The 18993-nt window shown below is 34.6% G+C and overlaps 1 protein-coding gene across 3 annotated transcripts in view; it reads left to right on the top strand.

Moving 5' to 3' along the window:
• Positions 1-18993, top strand: part of CDH18 (cadherin 18) — a gene marked incomplete at both ends in the record, with an annotated part of 341945 nt that overhangs the window by 114432 nt on the left and 208520 nt on the right. For all 3 annotated transcript variants that reach the window (XM_080704748.1, XM_080704750.1, XM_080704749.1), the window contains one exon: positions 8533-8652. In XM_080704748.1, the coding sequence (XP_080560874.1) occupies positions 8533-8652 (120 nt within the window). The remainder of the gene's footprint in view (positions 1-8532; positions 8653-18993) is intronic.

Here is an 18993-nt window from a genome sequence, read left to right as displayed (position 1 = left end):
CGGAATCTCAGTGACCTGTATCTATAAAATATAATGAAATGCATTTTTAAACAGATTGATCACAAGCTGGGTGTGGTGGTGCATGTTTGTAATCCCAGTACTTGGGAGGCTGAGATTGGAGGATCTGGGTTCACAGCCAGCTTCAGCTTCTTAGTGAAGTTCTCCGCAACTTAAAGAGTCTCTGTTTCAAAAGAAAAAAGAAAAAAAAGAAAAAAGAAAAAAGAAAAAATTTAAAAAAAAAAAAGCTTGGAAATTGAATGTCCTTGGGTTCAATCTCCAGTAACACACACACACACACACACACACACACACACACACACACATACACACACACAGATTGATCATGTTGCTAAATAAAATATTTATTTATAGAGGAAGGTTTCCCAAGTCAAGGCATGTTATTTTCTTAATTACTTTTTTCTATTAAAGAAAAATCTTTGTAACACTTATTTGAATAGTATATATTTTACTTTATTCTTATGATTTTATTAATAATGTATAAACAACTAATGGACAGGCATCACCAACTTGAATGACCTATCTTAGATGTTTTGTGGAAAAGGACTTTCTATATTATCCACTTTCCCAATCATTGTTCATAAACTGGTTAAAATTGTTATCTTGGACCCACCCCAAGGTTACACTAAAGTAAATCTAACTTATACAGTTTTCCACTGTATATTTTAAAACAAACAAACAATGTCACATTTCTTCAACTTTTAAAGTACTTGCCCATTATGCTTCCTGGAAATAGAAGCCGAGGACTGACAGGGGAAATTTTAACAGTGTTCTGAACAGCTGTCCATCTCAGTGCTACATGATGGCCAGAGCTCTTGTAATGATGCATCAGAAATACATTCTCAGGAGTAGTGCAGAATATACATGTTTTCTTAAATTTCTTACCCCTTAAGTATCCACATTAATAAATCTTATAGTCCACGTACAACATCACAACATGTGAATTAGGTAATTTACACTGTATGAAAGAGAAAATCATATAGCAAACAACCTAACAAACTGGGAAATGTTACTCAAGCCTCTATTTTTCTGTTTTATTGACTGAGACACATGCACATATAACTGGAAACAAAACACAGAATTTTGCAGTACTTCTAGACTACTTTTATTTTCAGTGAGAAAGTAATGTAAAATCTTATACTGAGTAGCTCAATAAAAAAGACTTAATTTAAGCAACATAAGTGTAACAGCAGCCTGATTTAAATGTGTAGTTAGATTAGAGTTGGGATAGTGATTTTTGTTTGGGTACTCAGCAAAGATGTTTCTTAAATGATTTTGCAGGAAGATTTGTTGAATCCTATGATTTTTGAGTGAATAAAGCTTTATCAAATTATACAGTAACCAGCAGCCAGTGCTATTGCTTCGTTGGTGAAATTACAGTCCTCTTGTGTAGAATGAAATTTAAGCTGTGTCTTGATGACTCTTGCTTTTACCCAGTGCCTGGGAAAATCTTCTGAGAATTAAGCCCTAAGAGATTCCTTCAGAGGAGCACTCTCAGCCTTCATAAACCTTCAGCTTATTTTTTACTCAGGTTCTTGTTCAACATGGATTCTCTTGAGATTTTAACAGGGCGGTGAACCCTGACAAGTCATGCATAGCAATTTGCAATTTCAGAGAGTATTTGCTTGGTATTAAAATGCCTTATTAAATATTTCAAATTGGTCTTTGGAGACTTCTAAGCAAGTTCACTCTTTCTGCGTCTCGTTGATATGCAACTTTACTAAGTGTGTGCTATTTATAAAGCAGTAGTACAAAAAGAAACCAAGTGAAAAGAATGACTTAGGGCAATCCCCAAAAGAAATAAGACTTAAGTTTTATTGCAGAAAGTATATCTTGGAAGCTTTTTTATGTATTTAAATCTTTTTCAAGTTTGTATAAAACATTAGCTGAGAGGTGCTAATCCCTAGCATTGGAACAGCTAAGTGTCTGGCATAGGAAGTATTTGATGTGAAAATACTATATAACAAATAGATGTTGAAAAAGATTAAAATACAATGTTTATGTGGTTCTTGTTTTTAACAGAAAATGTTGTAAAAATAAAAAATGACTAAAATATTTTCATTTTTTCTCTAGTGGGAAGCCAATTATGTTGGGTAGGGATTATTTGTTTAATATCTAATTAGCACATCTATATAAATCCCAGAGAATATTATATTCCTATTTCAGTATTCTGTTAGAACAGTGGAAATCTAGGCATGACTAAATATTTTACTATAAACATCTAGTACGCCAGAAAAAATAACATTTTTTCTCTTATGTACTCAATTTTGGCATATAAAAAGGAAAGAATTACATGGCATAATATAAGTGATTTTCTCCAGCATCAATAATTTTTTAATTTAAACATTTAAGAAGAAATAGCATTTTTAAGATAACTAATATAGCTGGTCATGGCAGCAGAGGCTTGTAATCCAAATACTTGGAAGGCTGAAATAGGGATACTGCAGGTTAGAGGACAGCTTTAACAAGTAGCGATACTCTCATCAAGTGAGACCTTGTTTCAAAATTAAAAAACAATAAAATAGGGCCAGAGGTGTAGCTCAGCAGTAAAACACCCCTGAGCTCAATCCCCAATACTACACACACACACACACACACACACACACACACACACAGATACACACACACATTGATTTTCTTTAAAAATGTCAACAGATTACTAGTAATGTCTCATGTTGAAAAACCATCAAATATTAATATGTACTCAATTTAATCTACTTCCAAAGAAGACTGTATTTCATCTTATTTGTGATGCATCTGGCATGCCAATTATCCATCACTTCTTTACTTAACAAGCAATGTTACAATCTTGTCCTAGATTCAGTTAGTAAGCAAGTATCAATGATGAGGGTAGATGTACTTTTTTTCCCTCAATGAAACTGTAAAATGCTAGTTTCATTGGCTCTAGATGCCATACTAATGCAACAAAAATTGTGGTGATTAAACTATAGAAATTTATTTTCTCAGAGTTCCAAAACCAATATATCAGCAGAGACATTGTCTCTCTGAAAACAGTAAGGAAGGTTCCAGTACATGGTTCTTCCATAACTTCCAGTGGTTCACTAAATATCCTTGTTCATCTGTGGATATGTGGAGTATAGGCTAACCTCAGTCCTACTTCATCTTCACAGGCTAATCTGTGTGTGTGTGTGTGTGTGTGTGTGTGTGTGTGTGTGTGTGTGTGTCTGTCTGTCTGTCTGTCTGTCTGTCTCTAAGTTTTCTATTTTTATATGGACTGAGGTCATTTTATTTCAGAGGCTAGTGCTACTACCATTAGACTTCTTCATAACTAATTTAATGTACAAAAATGCTGGTTTTTCATATGGCCATATGTTAAGGTAATTACCATAAGGGAATTAATTCAATTGTACTTTTAAAGGAAAATGATTCAACCCATATATATTATTTGATGAGACTGTTTTATTATTTATTTTTATTATCTTATTCTATTTTGTCTTATTCTGTTTGGAAATTAGAGCTAAAAAGGAAAGAAGAGGCACCTCAGTAAAATGAAGGAGGGGAAGAAGACATAGAGAGAATGGGACAGAGAAGAGTATCCTATGCTCATGTATGGAGCCACCACAATGAATCCCATTATTTATATAATTATAAATTATCAATAATTTAATTAAAATAGAACAAAGTGCTAGGAGACACTGTATCTGGAGAAGAGATCCTGTTTCCTGGTTCATAGAAGGGCATTTACTTACCATGACCTCTCATGGCAGAGGAGTGAAGAAGGCTTCTTTCTGTGTGTGTGTGTGTGTGTGTGTGTGTGTGTGTGTTACTGGTTATTGAACCCAGGGATGATTTACACTCCCATATTTATTTTATTTTTACTTTGAAACAGTCTTTCACTAAGTTATTATGTGCTTCTTTGTGACCTCTTTTAGAAGGGTATTAATCTCACTCATGAGAGAAAATCACCTTGCAATAACTTCACTTTGAAATAACGACATTGTGTTATGAGGAAGACAAACATTCAGTCCATAGTCTTAATGAATAAAAAGAAACATTTTAATATAAAATAACTTCTGAATATCTCAATGATTCTTAACATTTTTCTACCCAGGTTTCAAATAAATATAAAAGATAAAAAAAAAAAAATATATATATATATATATATATATATATATATATATATATATATATCCTTTCAGCTTGGAACTCCTTTATCAACCCTTCTTGGTAAAAAATGTTTGAACAATTAAGCAAGGGAATTCGTTTTGCACCCTGTTACTCCTACAGTATGCTCTGATAGGTTGGCTTTTCCTTGGGCTGTTTAGTCACATACATATGCTCACTTCAACCAGAAATCTATGTCCTCAGAAGTGGCACCCTGATGCCTTTAGGTGCCACAAAAGTACAGAATAAGAGAAAATTTGCTGCCTTATGCATTACACACAAAAGAAATTGTCCAATATATGTAAGATTTATTATATAAATAAATATGCAAGTAGCTATTAACCACTATATTTGAGGACCAAGATGTAAAGTTATTATATTTTATTTTTCTCTGCTCTTCCATTCTTCCCTGCTACTTTAGATTTTTTTCTTTTTTAAAATATTCTCTTACTGGTGAATTGTAATTATATATCATAATGAGGTTCAGAGTGATAAAAACACATGCACACAGCATTTGATATGCTTCCCTCTGAATCTCACCTTGCTTCTTCTTCTTCCCATATATTCCATTGAGATTGGTATAGATAATTACATATATATGTTTAGCTTCAAAGTCAATCACTAAGCCAGACATGAGAAGGAAGGAGAAATTTTCATTTTCCTGAAAAAATATAATTTTGTTCTTTATACTTGAGTAAAATTTCATCATTTGGATATACAAGTTTTGTATTCCATTAATCTGTTGGCAAACACCTAGGCTGGTTCCATAATTTGACTATTTTGAATTGTGCTGCCAGAATTATAGATGTGCATGTATCACTATAATATTCTGATTTAAATTCCAATAAATGCTGTTTAATATGTAGAAAATAGAACCTATTGGTGGAATTGAAAATCAGTATACTGTCTGCTACTTTAAACAATTACTTAGTCAATACCACTCCAATCGCTCTCTCTCTTTCTCTCCTCTCTCTCTCTCTCTCTCTCTCTCTCTCTCTCTCTCTCTTTCTCTCTCTCTCTCTCCCTCCCTCCTCCTCCCTCCTTCCCTCCCTCCCTCCCTCCCTTTCTCTCTCTCTCCCCCCTCTCCCTCTCCCCTTCTCTCTCTTCTACTTTGCTTTTTGTTCTTTATTTATCATCACTGGCTTCCTGAAACTCAATTCTTGAAAGTCTAAATATGATTTTTAGAGGGACTTTATTCTAAGCAAAGCATCTCTTTTTTTCCCTCCATGTAGAGAGCCTAACACAGCAAAAAAAGTGTGATCTCACACTTTGCTCTCCTCAGCTTTCCCATGGGGTGTTTGCCCAGGGACTACATTTTAAAAATTAAAAAACTAGTTAGGCTCAAGTTGCCATATAAGGGCCAGAGCTGGTTTAAACACCTGAGGATTTTATAATCTTTATGTCTGCATTACTATTTTCTCTACTGTTTCTTTATCCTTGGTAGCCCTTGATAATTCTTATATATCTAAGACTTTAAACATTTTTCCTATCAGATAAGTGATTTGATTGATTTTTTTTTTTTACGTTTTAGGTAAAGTACAAGCTTGTTACATATCTAGGGTTTGATCAGGGTATCTAATTACAGATTTAATTTTTTCCATGAGTTACTGATAAAAATGCCTCCTAATAAAATTTTGTTTATAATTGTATACCTAGTGGTATGCTTTGAACAAACTGGATGGATGAATACTGAGTTTGGATCAAGTGCTGTGACAAAGTACTGAATATGCTATGACTATCATATTACACATATTAGTGGGATAGATAGTTCTATATGTGATCAGCTATGTCATCTTTATGGAGAAAATTGATTTAAGGAAGCCAAAAATTTTAATGCTCTGATAAGAAAACTCTTTTTACATACAAGCCCAAATAAAGCTCTTGAAGAGCTAGCTTTGAGGCAGCAACACATCTTTCTTTCCAATATTTTATTGATTTTGAAATTATTATAGATTCACATGCAACTATGGTGAAAATGTAAATAAATTTCTTGTACCTATTACTCATTTTCCCAATGTAACCTCTTATAAAAAATAAAACAACATAAACCAATTATCAAAATGCTCTGCCAAACTTATTAAGACTTCTCTAGCTTTATTTGTGCAAATGTGTGTGAGTGTACTTAGTTTACAAACTTTTTTTCACTTGTGTATATTCAAGGTTCCCCTATGATAACAAACACATTAAATGGTTTTAACAGCAAGAGGATCTATCATTTTTCTGTGTTATAATGACACTTTCTCCCTTCCAGTCTTATCTCCAGAAGTCTAGCAACTATGAACTGATAACAATAGTGTTATTTCAAAAAAGTTATATAAATTGAATTGTACAAAATTCTTTTCATAATAATGATGTTACTCTTACCTAGTATCATATCATGAACACTCATTCAAATCATTACATAAATCAGTAGTTTGTATATTTCTATTTGTGCTATTAAGCAGCATTTCATACTGTGAATACACTGCAGTTTGTTTAACAATTTTTCCACTGGGGGACATCATGATCACTTCTAATTTGGAATTAAGAATTTGGCCATGAGTAAACTATAAACAGGTTCTTATATGAATTTAATTTTAACTTTTTTAGTTGTGCTTGGATTTCCTTCCTTTCTTCCTCCCTCCCTTCCTTTCTTCCTTCCTTCCTCCCTCCCTCCCTCCCTCCCTTCCTCCCTTGCTTCCTTCCTTCTTTTTTTTCTTTTCTTATTATAAGGAGGATTGAACCCAGAAAAATTCTATTTCTGAGCTATACCCCCAGCCTTTTATTTTTATTTTTTATTTTGAAACAGGATCTATCTAGGCTGCTGAGTCTTGATAAGTTGCTGGGGTTGGTCTTAAAACTTTCATTACTTCTGTCTCACTTTCCAAGTACTGGCAATACAAGCATGTACCATCACACCTAGCTGTTTGTTCGGTTCCCTAAGGCACAGCTGAACTCTTGAATTTCTACCAGGAGTGTGTATGTGACCCTGTTTTTCAGTATTCTTGTCAGAATTTAGTTTCATCATTGTGTTTTATCTTCTTTAATTCGTGTAGGATGTTATTTAACATAACACTATCCTCCACTTCTGAGTACGGATAATTATAAATTATGTTTACTCATAGAATATGAATATAAAAGACTGCATATTCAGGCCAGAAATATAGGACTTTATTAGAAATTTATATCCACATATGAACTAATAATGATTGTTGAGTAAGCTTGTCATGTCTATACCATCAAGTTCTGTAGTATCACTTGGCAATCCAAAACAATCTTTTCATAAAGTTATATCTAAATTCTACATGAAAGTAAAAATCTTGTAATTGAGCAGATATTGGATTCCAAATCAGCAAGTAATTACTAAAATTCAAAACCGAATATATTCAGTGGTTTCATATTCAGATACCAAAATGAATAAAAAAATTTATACAAGCTCACTTGATTGTATAAATATTTTTGTTTAACACATAATTCAAATTAGTAGGTAGAATTTTTCTAGTTATAATTAAATACTAAGTATGCTTCATTAGACGATTCATCATATGCATTTTATGAATAAATGAGAACTCTTAACCACAAATTCGACAGTAAAATTGTGTAATCTTTAATAGGTGACTGTCATGTTATACTAAGATAAAGGTACATTTAGGAATAAATGAAATATAACATAGATATATTTAATTAATGCAAATTATGTCTCTGAACTTGGACATAAAAATCCAGTATAATTTTAGCACCTAAAATAGAGTATTTTAAAATTTATAAATTACTAACATAATTTAGATACATTTAATTTAAAATGTATTTAATATTCAAAAATTCAGTGTAATGGGCATAGTATGATATTCATTTTAGGAAGATATGTCAGCACTACATAAGTCACTAGAGAAATAAGATTTGAAACCAGAGGATCAGTTATGAGACTCATTAATAGTTCAGGTAAAAAGTATAAAAGGCATGAATGATGGAAAATGACCCAGGTGGCTTCTTAATGCCACAGATCAGTTAATATTGACATCCTAATCTTCTAAATAGCCATGAAACAGGCAGCACACACCTTCACCATGCCCTTGATGTAAACACACAATGAATACCAATTTGATTTTTGAGTATCAGTCCATGCCAATCTTGGTTATGGGAGGGTTGAAAAGGACCTTTTAAAATGTCATCAGCATGTAAAGAGACATATTAAAATATCTAAAACCAAATGATCTATGTTGGATTCTTTTTGTACAGTTGATAGGAAAAGAAAGCAAAGCATATATTTGATAGATTAAATCATTAAATTTAGTAGGCCACATCCATTTCAACTTTTCATAAATATGTAAGCATACACATTTCTGTGTTCAAATTAAGTCTTTGCTAAATGCCATCGTACACTAAAATTTGTGTTTCCTGAATGCACAGGTACCTCTGTTCTACAGGTGACAGCTACTGATGCAGATGACCCCACCTATGGAAACAGTGCTCGTGTGGTTTATAGTATCCTCCAGGGACAGCCCTACTTCTCTGTAGACCCTAAAACAGGTGAGTGTATTTACACTGAATCTTTTCACAAGTTCTTACTAATAACATAAAATATTTATGCTTGTTTTTTTACTTCTCTGCACTCTCCTTCATCAGATGTTGTATTTGAACACATTGAAAAAAATGTATTCGCTTTTCCCAAAACAATGTAATTGACTAAAGATAACTATTTTCTTTATTTTTTACCATCAATTATTTATACAGATATAAGTGAAAAACTACTTATTTAATATTCCTATGATACTTAAGTAAACACTGTTAACATAAATATAAAATATTATATATATTGGGTGAAATCTTTCAGTTATGTTTATTTACATGTCAGTATAATTTCTTGTCAAGAAGATAAATGATTCACTAAGTTTTTTATAATTGATATGAATTTGGTTGACAAATTATCAGATATATGCATATATATATATACTATGTTGAGTAAGCTGATGTACCTTGAGTTGATGTTTTTTATAGTGAGCAAATTCTTCAGGCATCAGTTAAAATATTGTGTTATTTCTTTTTTTTTCCGGCTCTGAATTTCTCTTTTAAATATTTATTTATTTTATTTATTTTTATTGGTGCATTGTAATCATACATCACACTGGAATATAAGACTTGAGAGGATATAAAAGCACACATCATCCATTTAGCCCTCATCCAGCCCCCATCCCATTCCCTCCCCCTTCCTCGATCCCATGCTTGTTTGGTGATTAACTTTGATACATATGTTTATGTACCTCCTGCTTTTTAAAGAGGCTCCATCCTCCCCTATTCCATACCCTCTGATTGGTCACCTTAATTGCTTCACTATAGGGCCCTTTCTACAGCTCGACCACTTCCTGTTGCCCCTTTCCTCCTAGTTATTGCTGATTAGGGGAAGCATCTGGTTTTAATTTTTTGCGATATTTCTCTGTGCATGCCGCGTTGCAAATACCGATCCCACTCTTGATGTCCCCAGTTGTGGCCTGGCTACCCGGTGGACTGATCAGACCTCACTGGCTCAAGCAGCAGCCTTGCCTCATGGGAGGTCCCGGTTCTAGCCTCGTTCTAGCCTCGCTGGCCCCAACACTGGCCTAACCTCTCAGCTGGCTCCAATCCCGGTCTTGGAGGCCCCAGCACCAGCCTTGCCTCATGGCAGGTTCCAATGTTAGCCAATGGCCCCGGCATCGGCCTAACCCCTCAGCAGGCTCCGATCCAGGCCTCGGAGCCTCAGTAGCGGCCTTGCCTCACAGAAGGCTCCGATGCCAGCCAGTGGCCCCGGCACCGGCCTAACCCCTCAGCAGGCTCTGATCCCAGCCTCGGAGGCCCCAGCACCGGCCTAACCCCTTGGCAGGCTCTGATCCCGGCCTCAGGGGCCTCAATAACGGCCTTGCCTCATGGAAGGCTCTGATCCCGGCCTCAGAGGCCTCAATAGCAGCTTTGCCTCACGGAAGGCTCCAATGCTGGCCAGTGGCCCCGGCACCGGCCTAACCACTCAGCAGGCTCTGATCCCGGCCTCAGAGGCTCCAGCACTGGCCTTGCCTCGCAGCAGGCTTTGATCCTGGCCTTGCTGGTCCCAGCACCGGCCTAACCCCTTGGCAGGCTCTGATCCTGGTCTCGGAGGCCTCAAAAATGGCCTTGCCTCACGGAAGGCTCCGATGCCGGCCATTGGCCCCGGCATCGGCCTAACCCCTCAGCAGGCTCTGATCCCTGTCTCGGAGGTCCCAGCACCGTCCTTGCCTCACGGCAGGCTCCGAACTCAGCTTTGCTGTGTCCGTCGCCAGCCTCACCTCTCGGCAGGCTCTAATCTGAGCACCCTCTTCACCCAACTATTTGTCCCACGTTTCCGAGGGTGCATGGTGGTGGTAGCATTCTGCCTCTGGGGTCATTACTTCAAAAGTTCCAGGTGTAATGTATCAGATCTCTGCCTCCCCTGAGTACTGGCCACTGCCATTGCCACTGCGTCCACCATTTCAAATCTTTCCCAAGCTCTTTTCACTCTGAATGTTGTCCAATCTTCCTAAGCATGCGCAACTGTAGCATTCAACCTTTGTTGTAATTTCTCCAATAAATAAATAAATAAATAAGGTTGGTAAGCTCCGATTTCTGCTTCTCCTGAATACAATTCTCCACCGCCAACGCAGAAACCGCTTTCAGCACCGCTGTTCTCCTTGGTCTCTGCTAAAGTCTCTCTCATTACAGGTGATGTCCAAGATTCTTAACAATGTAGAGAAGAAGCAGTCCTCCTTAGCGGAGAATTTTTCCAATAATTCCAGTTCATTTGGATAAGTTTTGTCTGCATCTCCAGTATCCTGGCATCCGCCACCTCCTTGACCCCTGATATTTTTCTTTTTTCTTTTTCTTTTCCTTTTTTACAGGGTCCTTCCGGGTGGAGAGGGGGGTCGCCTAGGGGCGCCCCGCCAGCGCCTGACCACCCACCCAGGGACGGGGGCCCAGGGGCCCCGGACCACAGGGTCCTTCCGGGTGGAGAGGTGGGTCGCCAAGGGGTGCCCCGCCAGCACCTGCCCACCCGCCCAGGTTCGGGGGCCCGGGGTCCTTCCAGGTGGAGAGGGGGGTCGCCTAGGGGCGCCCCGCCAGCACCTGCCCACCCGCCCGGAGTCGGGGGCCCGGGGGCCTCAAATATTGTGATATTTCAAATAAATTAACTAATAATTACTAAGAAAGGCATATAAGTATTTTCTGATAAAATATAAATTCTTCTCTTGTTCCTTTTTCCTGGTAAAATAATCATATCATATCATGTGAAAGTAGAAATAAAGGGTACTTAATAATGCATTCTAGGTTTGTTATGTTAGCATAATTAAAAACTGTAAAAAGCACAGGTCCTGCTGGGTACGATGGTGCTCACATGTAATACCAGCTACTTTGGAGACTGAGGCTGGATGGAGGACTGTAAGTCTGAGCACAGCCTGGGCAACTTAGCAAGACCCTGTTTCCAAATGTATTAAAAAGAAATGCTGAGAATGTAGCTCAATGTTACAGTGCCCTGCATTCAATCCTGAAAAAATTTAAAATAAAATTAACACAAATGTACTCACAGATAGGTATTTTTCTCTAAAATCTTGGGAAATGCATATTTGATTTAGAGAGATGTTCAGTAACACACCATTTTCAAGTTCTAGTAAAGTCCCAAGGCCATGGGTAATGAGACAGCTGTGCAAGGGAGAGGTCCAGGAGGTTCCACCAGCTCCGCAGGGCCTTCCAGATCAAGTCAGATGCATAATGAATCTGATTATCATGCAGAAACTTCAAGTAATGGCACCGGGCCCATAACTAATACCAAAGAAAGTCTTGTTTGGCCGTGAATATCTCTTTGTGCTCATATAATTACATGACATACAAATCACTTTTTTAGAAAATCTGCTCCATATGTCTCCAGATTAGAGTTTTGTTTACCAATTGTCTGAGACAATAAGGTACATTCAACAAAAAAGATTCAGTTCATAAACAAACTCTCCAAAACTAATTCCACTTGATTGTTTGCCAGGAGTTTTGTCATCAGCATGTTTACAAGAGGATTTGACTTCACTTGCCTCCTTCTTCCCCTGAGGTATGCACCCTGCAAGTTCACTGCCAAAGAAAGACCTCAGACACACATGCTGCTTAACACTTTCCTTCCCAAAGGAACCAATAAAGCACACAGACAGCTCTGAGGATAGAGACAAAGAGCATGTACACACATACATATGCACCCATATATGATATGTATATTAATTATAGAATAGATTGTAATATACCACTAAGTGAAGTAAAAATAAAAATTTGAATATAGTAATAATTAATGACATAATGTAATCTAAGTGTCTGACATACAGGTTTATTTTTAGTTTTAAGATATTACTAATTAGAAGAAAGCATATTTACTAAAATAGTAGAGCGATGAGCCAAAATTATCCACAGATGTATATATATACATCATTTGCCAGATAGAAGAGCTTAGAATTTGTTGAAAGAATTAAATCAACTCAAACTGATACTGAAACTGATGATATTGCCATTTTATCATAAAATGCTTCCTAAACATATCCTTATACATAGCCAAATGTTTTAATATGTAATTATACATATTATAAATATTATATTTGCTTACTGAATTATTCCTAAAATATAGACACCTTATAGGAAGTATGTTTACCTTCTGTAATATTATTATGCACATTATAAATTAGCAAATGTCAATTTTTTTATGTGTCTGAATATGTTCTTTGCACAGGCTGTGTGATCCCAATATGTGTGCGCCTGTCCATGTGTGTATGTGAGAGTATGTGTGTACACTTGAGTGAATAAAGAAAGCAGGCCACTGAGGGAAAGTGTGACTACTGTTAGACTCTGTTGTATTTTGTACTTTATTAGAAACAAGTATATTAATAACATACTATTTAGATAACATTTACATTTGTTTGCATATCATATAGTATAAGTAAGAACTTTGTTAATGAACAAACATCCACCTCAAACATCAATAATCTCTTATTCAATCTCTGCTGCATTGAATTGTATTTGCTCTTGTCCATCCGACTCCTTGATATGATGTACTGAATGAAATATACACCTTCATGTTTTTAATATTGGTAGTATACTCACTAATAAGGCATTATGGACACCTATAGATATATGTCCTATTTACTCTGTTGTTAAGGAAGAAATCACTTTAAAAGACCCTTAAACTATGCAAATTCATCAGACAGAGTTATTTGTAGAAAGTGTTGAAGGCTTATAAAATAATAGCTGGGCATGGTGATGCACTCTTGTAATCCCAGTACTCGGGAGGTTGAGACAAAAGGATAGCAAGTTTGAGACCAGCCTCAGCTACTTACTGAGGTCTTCGCAACTTAAGTGAGACCCTGTTTCAAAATAAAGAATGAAAAATAGGGCTGGTGGTGTAGCTCAGAGGTAAAATGCCCCTAGGTTCAATCCTCAGTACTGCAAAAAATAAAAAAATAATTAATTAACTAATAATCAACTAATTAACTAAAATACTCATTATTCTCCTCAAAGCAAAAACATTTTGGCAAACAGTGCTTAAAAATTCTATTGTTATGCAATTAAAAATGCGCAGAACTAATGAATTTAGCTTCAATTGTTCTTTAGAATACCAGAATAAAATCCAAATAAATACTGGAAAGTAAAGTATCGGATGCTTTAAATGAGATGTCATATGAGAAATGTGGCCATAGTAGCTATCTTTAAGGACTGTTTTAACATACTTTACTTTATAATCAGAATCACTCCTTCTGAATATGTTTTCAATTACTGTCATTGAAAACCAACCATAATAAATAACTTTTGTCCCCAAATAAAGCAGAATTATGACTGCCTATGAACAAGATCAATATTTAGAATATTTGTCTTCATGATGTAAAAATGCATATGTTGGCATCTCCCATGATGATTTTACTTTTTCTTTTAAATTAATATTTTTCATATATTTTATAGTAATTGAACATTTTTAGATCAAAAAAGTCAGAATAACTGTTTTCAAAAATTTTATCTACTAAATTAAATTAAGGAAGTATGGGGTTCTTGAAGTTTCCTTCAAGGTGTTATAGCCTTTTTTGCCATGAAACACAAGCAAGGCTTGGAAAAGAATTTATAAAATAAAGATGGAGTATTTGACTGGGTTTTTAAGAGTCTAGAGGAATATCAGGAATCTCAGGACCTTGAGGATATTTAGAAGACAGAATAAAATATTTGATCTACAATTCACTGTTTCTTCTTTACTCAAAATAACATTTACAAATTAGAAACAGTTGCTTTCTGTCTCTTTTAGTCTACCATGATTTTATAATGACAAGGTAGCAATGAAATATTGTTTTTCCTTCTAGTATATAAATCATCTATAAATAGCTACATCTAAATAAATGAGTTTTGTGATTTCTATTTGAGTTACCATACTATACAGATTTATGTGGCCACTGTTTGAGTTCTCATACAATAAAGAATTGATTTAATAATAACCAAACTTTTTTACATTAAAAGTCTATTAATTAAACTGGACAAGGTTACACACTTGTAATCCCAGCATTTGAGAGGTTTTGACAGAAGTATCACAGGTGGTGGACAGCCTCAGCTACTTAGTGAGGCCCTTTGCAAGTCAGTGAGACTCTTTTTCAAAATAAAGAATAAAATTAGGGCTGAGGGTGTAGCTAGGAGGTATAATGCCTCTGGGTTCCATTCTTTTTACCCTCCCAAATTCCATTAATCAAACTAATAAAACAAAGTCTTATGAAAACTTAATTATTCCAAGTAACTTTTGCTGAGGTAACTATGCATGATGTTGCTCATTACATAAAAGAGGAGTACCAAATAAAAAAAGTTTTAAACATTACTTTTACCTTTTAAAGGTGCATAAGAGTATGTCCTTGAAATATCAAAGAAATATAATAATTCTAGATTGATTTATCTAAATAAAATATATTTATACACTTAGTAACTGAAAACAGCATCTTAGCATTCAACAAAATAGTTAAACCAGAACAGGATAATTTGAGGAAGGCTGTTGAATGAAAAATTTATGTTAAATGGTCAGAAAATCAAAATCAAGAGGAATCTGGAATCATGGTTAACACAACTCCTATCTCTACACTACTGCAGTTAATATAGAGTCAACTTAGTTTAACATGAACATACTCAAAATCTCAGTGCTTCTTTATAAACTATGAGATTTCTATCAACTAGCACAGAAGAAGTTGAATGATCCATTCTCTCCAATAAGAACCTAGTTTACTTAATCAAGATCAGAGACAAATCTGTCCACTCAACAGGCATCATTCTATGGCTTGGGAATACAATGCAAGGGTCACATAAAATGCCAGCCTGCAGTTCTGAAATGGGAAGGAAAACCTGGATAATGGTCTTTACTTTGATAGTCATATGATCATTTTTTTCACAAGCCACTACTTGGTCAATGATTTGAAAAGAACTTCATACTGTTTCTGCTAGTGCTCATAACTTATGCTTGTGCCCAAATCACATAAATGTGTCGGTCAATTCAGCAAATCTGAGAACCTGGATGAAAATCTGTTTTCAGAAAATACAGATGTATGTGCTGGTTTATAAAATCCTAGGTAAGCTCTATTTGTAATGGCAATGCTAAGAATGGTGAATATTAGTTTTGTAAACTCTAATTAAATGTTATCCATACATTTGCATGATTAGTATTTTGCAGTGGATTTTTAACATATCTCATAAAAATATTAAGCCATTTATTCAGTTTTATCTTTGTGTTTTTATATATTGGAGATATGTGCCATTTTCATATAACCTTCTTATTTTACTCCTTAATGTAAGAATATTTGTTTAGAAAATGTAGCTACTAAAAACACTGATAGATGTCAAATAGTTTTAAGGTAAAATAATAAAATCATATAAGCTATCTTTTAAATATACAAAAGGCATAACACATTCTTTGTAAGTACTCATAGTGCAGCTTAGCATTTACATTCTTTCCGCTATTTGATTTTAAATAAAAAAAGAAAATAAAGTCCAAATATTTAGTCAGACAATCCTTCTTTATTAATAACTGCATTCAAAAACAACAGGATTATTTGTTATCAAGTAAAAAAGCACCACGACTTGTAACAACAATGACTTCCAGAGGCACACAACATGTTATTACTTATTTTAATGTGGAGTTGTAACAAATGTGTTAGAGTTTACTTAACCTTTCTATTGAAAGATTGTTACTTAGACTCATAATATAGTTTAGTTCATGTAAATTACTTAATATAATATTACCAAATATAGTATAATATAAAACATATTATATATATTTAAGACATATATTTAAGAATATATATATATATATATATATATATATATATATATATATATATATATATATATTTAAGAATACTGTTTTATTTTGAGTCAATTCAGGTCTACTTTGTATTCAAATTCTGCGGCCACCACCATCCTGGACCTTTGGATTGCAAAAATTTAAAACAGTGACATAAGGTCAATTTACTGAAAAGAACAGTATCTTACTTTGTCTTCTTAGAAAAGAATTATAAATACAATTGTTTCTGAATTGTACCAAACTCTATCCGGAATTAGCAACACAAAAATAAGTCAATTATATATAATATTTAAAAAATAAAAAATTAAGAAGCCTCAGAAGAAACACATGGTTATGTGTTCAATGCCAATTTCTCATTTGACCAATTTTGATTTCCCCAGTGCAGCAGGATGCACAAATAAAATACAAAATTTTTCACCCTCCTTTGATACCCTGACAACATTCTGGTCAGGGATATATAAAGGAATGACCATTAAAGGGTTTTAGCGTATGTTTAGGTTTTAATATCTTTATGTATATGTCAATGATTTTGGAGGATTGGCTTCAGGGTATTCTGGATTTGATTCTTCCAAGAACCAAAACAGTTATTAGAAGCCCATCAGCCATGATGTGATTATTGACTGCACTTGCCCAAAGAGAACGTGACATGCAAAGATTGCTGGGCTATAAAATCCCAGTGAAGTCACTCTAATCAGCATTATTTTAAGTGAAAAACATACAGGTCTAACTAGTACCTGAAATCTCTATGAATGTGCTTTTCAGACAGATGAACTAGCTTCATATAAGCCCATACAGTAGACCAGGAATCTTGAGGCTGAATTCTTTCTTCTCCAGGGTAAAATCTATAACCCAAAGTGAGCATGCTGTTCCATATATGAATAACCCATTTACTCTGCCAGTACCAACACTAAATTAGAAAAGAAGGTTTATCAAATAAAACAGGAATAGTTATATTAATTGTTCACATTTGGGGGGGAATCAGAGAGAATAAAACCAAAGTCAATTTTCTCTATTTCATTCAGAATGTATATTTGAAAGATAATTTTATTGTCACCATGAAGTAGCAGAGTACTTTATAGAAATTATAGGTGTCAGATAGCACTCCAACTCAGTAGCAGTGAGACACCCAGGTCCTATTGATGTGAATGGAACAAGTATCAGATAAAATTGCTATGAGCAAAATTCCAAAAAAAAAAAATTATAGATATCTTCTGCTAGTTGAGCTATTTATTTTAGCTAGAGATGAAATCAATAAAATGAAATTATCAATGACTCATACACTTGAGTCAATATTATGGTATGCGAATTAAGTTAAAGCGGCTAGGTAAATAAAGTAATAAAATCAATTGAATACACTTTCTTTCCTACATCAAATATTTGTCATAAAATAACCAGTTATTGCCAGAAAGAGAAAAATCATTCCATTGACTATAAAAATTATCTTCTTGACTATAAAGTGGTGGTAAAATATTTGTACTTCAAAATAATAATAATTGACTTTGATCAATTAGAACATTTTATGTAACTTGTTTCTAATAAAAATAGATTCATTGCATCTTCTTATTTTGTCACTTTGTTTCATGAATCCTGCATCTCAATAGTAATTATTTAGAAAAATTGGAATTGAGCCAGGTGTGGTGGTGGAAAATTGTAATCCCAAACTTGGGAGGCTGAGAAAGGAGGATCAATCAGCTACTTAATGAGACTCTCAGCAACTTAGTGGGACCCTGATTCCAAAAATATATAAAAGAGGTCGAGAGTATAGCCTGGAAGTAGAAGGCCTGTGGGTTCTATCCCTCCCTATCACAAAAAAAGAAAAATTGGAATTGTTGTATTTACAGTTCATCTTTGGCCAATGATCTGGCAAATTTATTTATTGCTTGAACTTTTATTATTGAATGTTGAACTGATGGTTGACAAAAATTTTTGCAATTCTTTTCTAAAGTCTTTTAAATGGATTAAACATACTTCATGGAATTTAATTACAAATAAATTTGATTTTCCTTCCATTGCTTTAAATTTAAAATTCAATTTCCCTGTTCCAGGATGGATTGTTCCACACTGCCACTCATTTCATTAGAATTTTACATAACTGAGTATCTTAAGTAGTCCTTTGCAATTCAGCCAGGTGTGACTTCTACATTATTTTTCACTTAGATTACAATTTCTTCCTGGCTTGCATTTCTCAGGTAAATTTCTGTTGTTTCCTTGATTCCTGGACTTTTTGTTGGAACTAATCTTGGTGATTTTTGAGTGTCTATATGTATCAGAAAACAAAACATGTAATATACATTTTTTTTATTTGAGGGTTTGGGGATGGAAACCAGAAGCATTTGACCTCCGAGCTACTCCCCCTGCCATATTTTTTATTCTTTATTATTTTTTTTATTGGTGCATTATATTCATACATCATATTGGGGTAAAAAACTTGTGTGTACAGACATGCACACATCACTGATTTAACCCCTACCCAATTCCAACTCCATTCCCTCCCCTTCCCTACCTCCCTTGCTGGGCTTAGTGGTTGATTTCGATATTTTTAAGTACAT

Source organism: Muscardinus avellanarius (assembly GCF_963383645.1).
Source record: "Muscardinus avellanarius genome assembly, chromosome: 1".
NCBI classification, from domain to species: domain Eukaryota; kingdom Metazoa; phylum Chordata; class Mammalia; order Rodentia; family Gliridae; genus Muscardinus; species Muscardinus avellanarius.
This window is presented reverse-complemented; position numbering and strand designations above follow the sequence as displayed.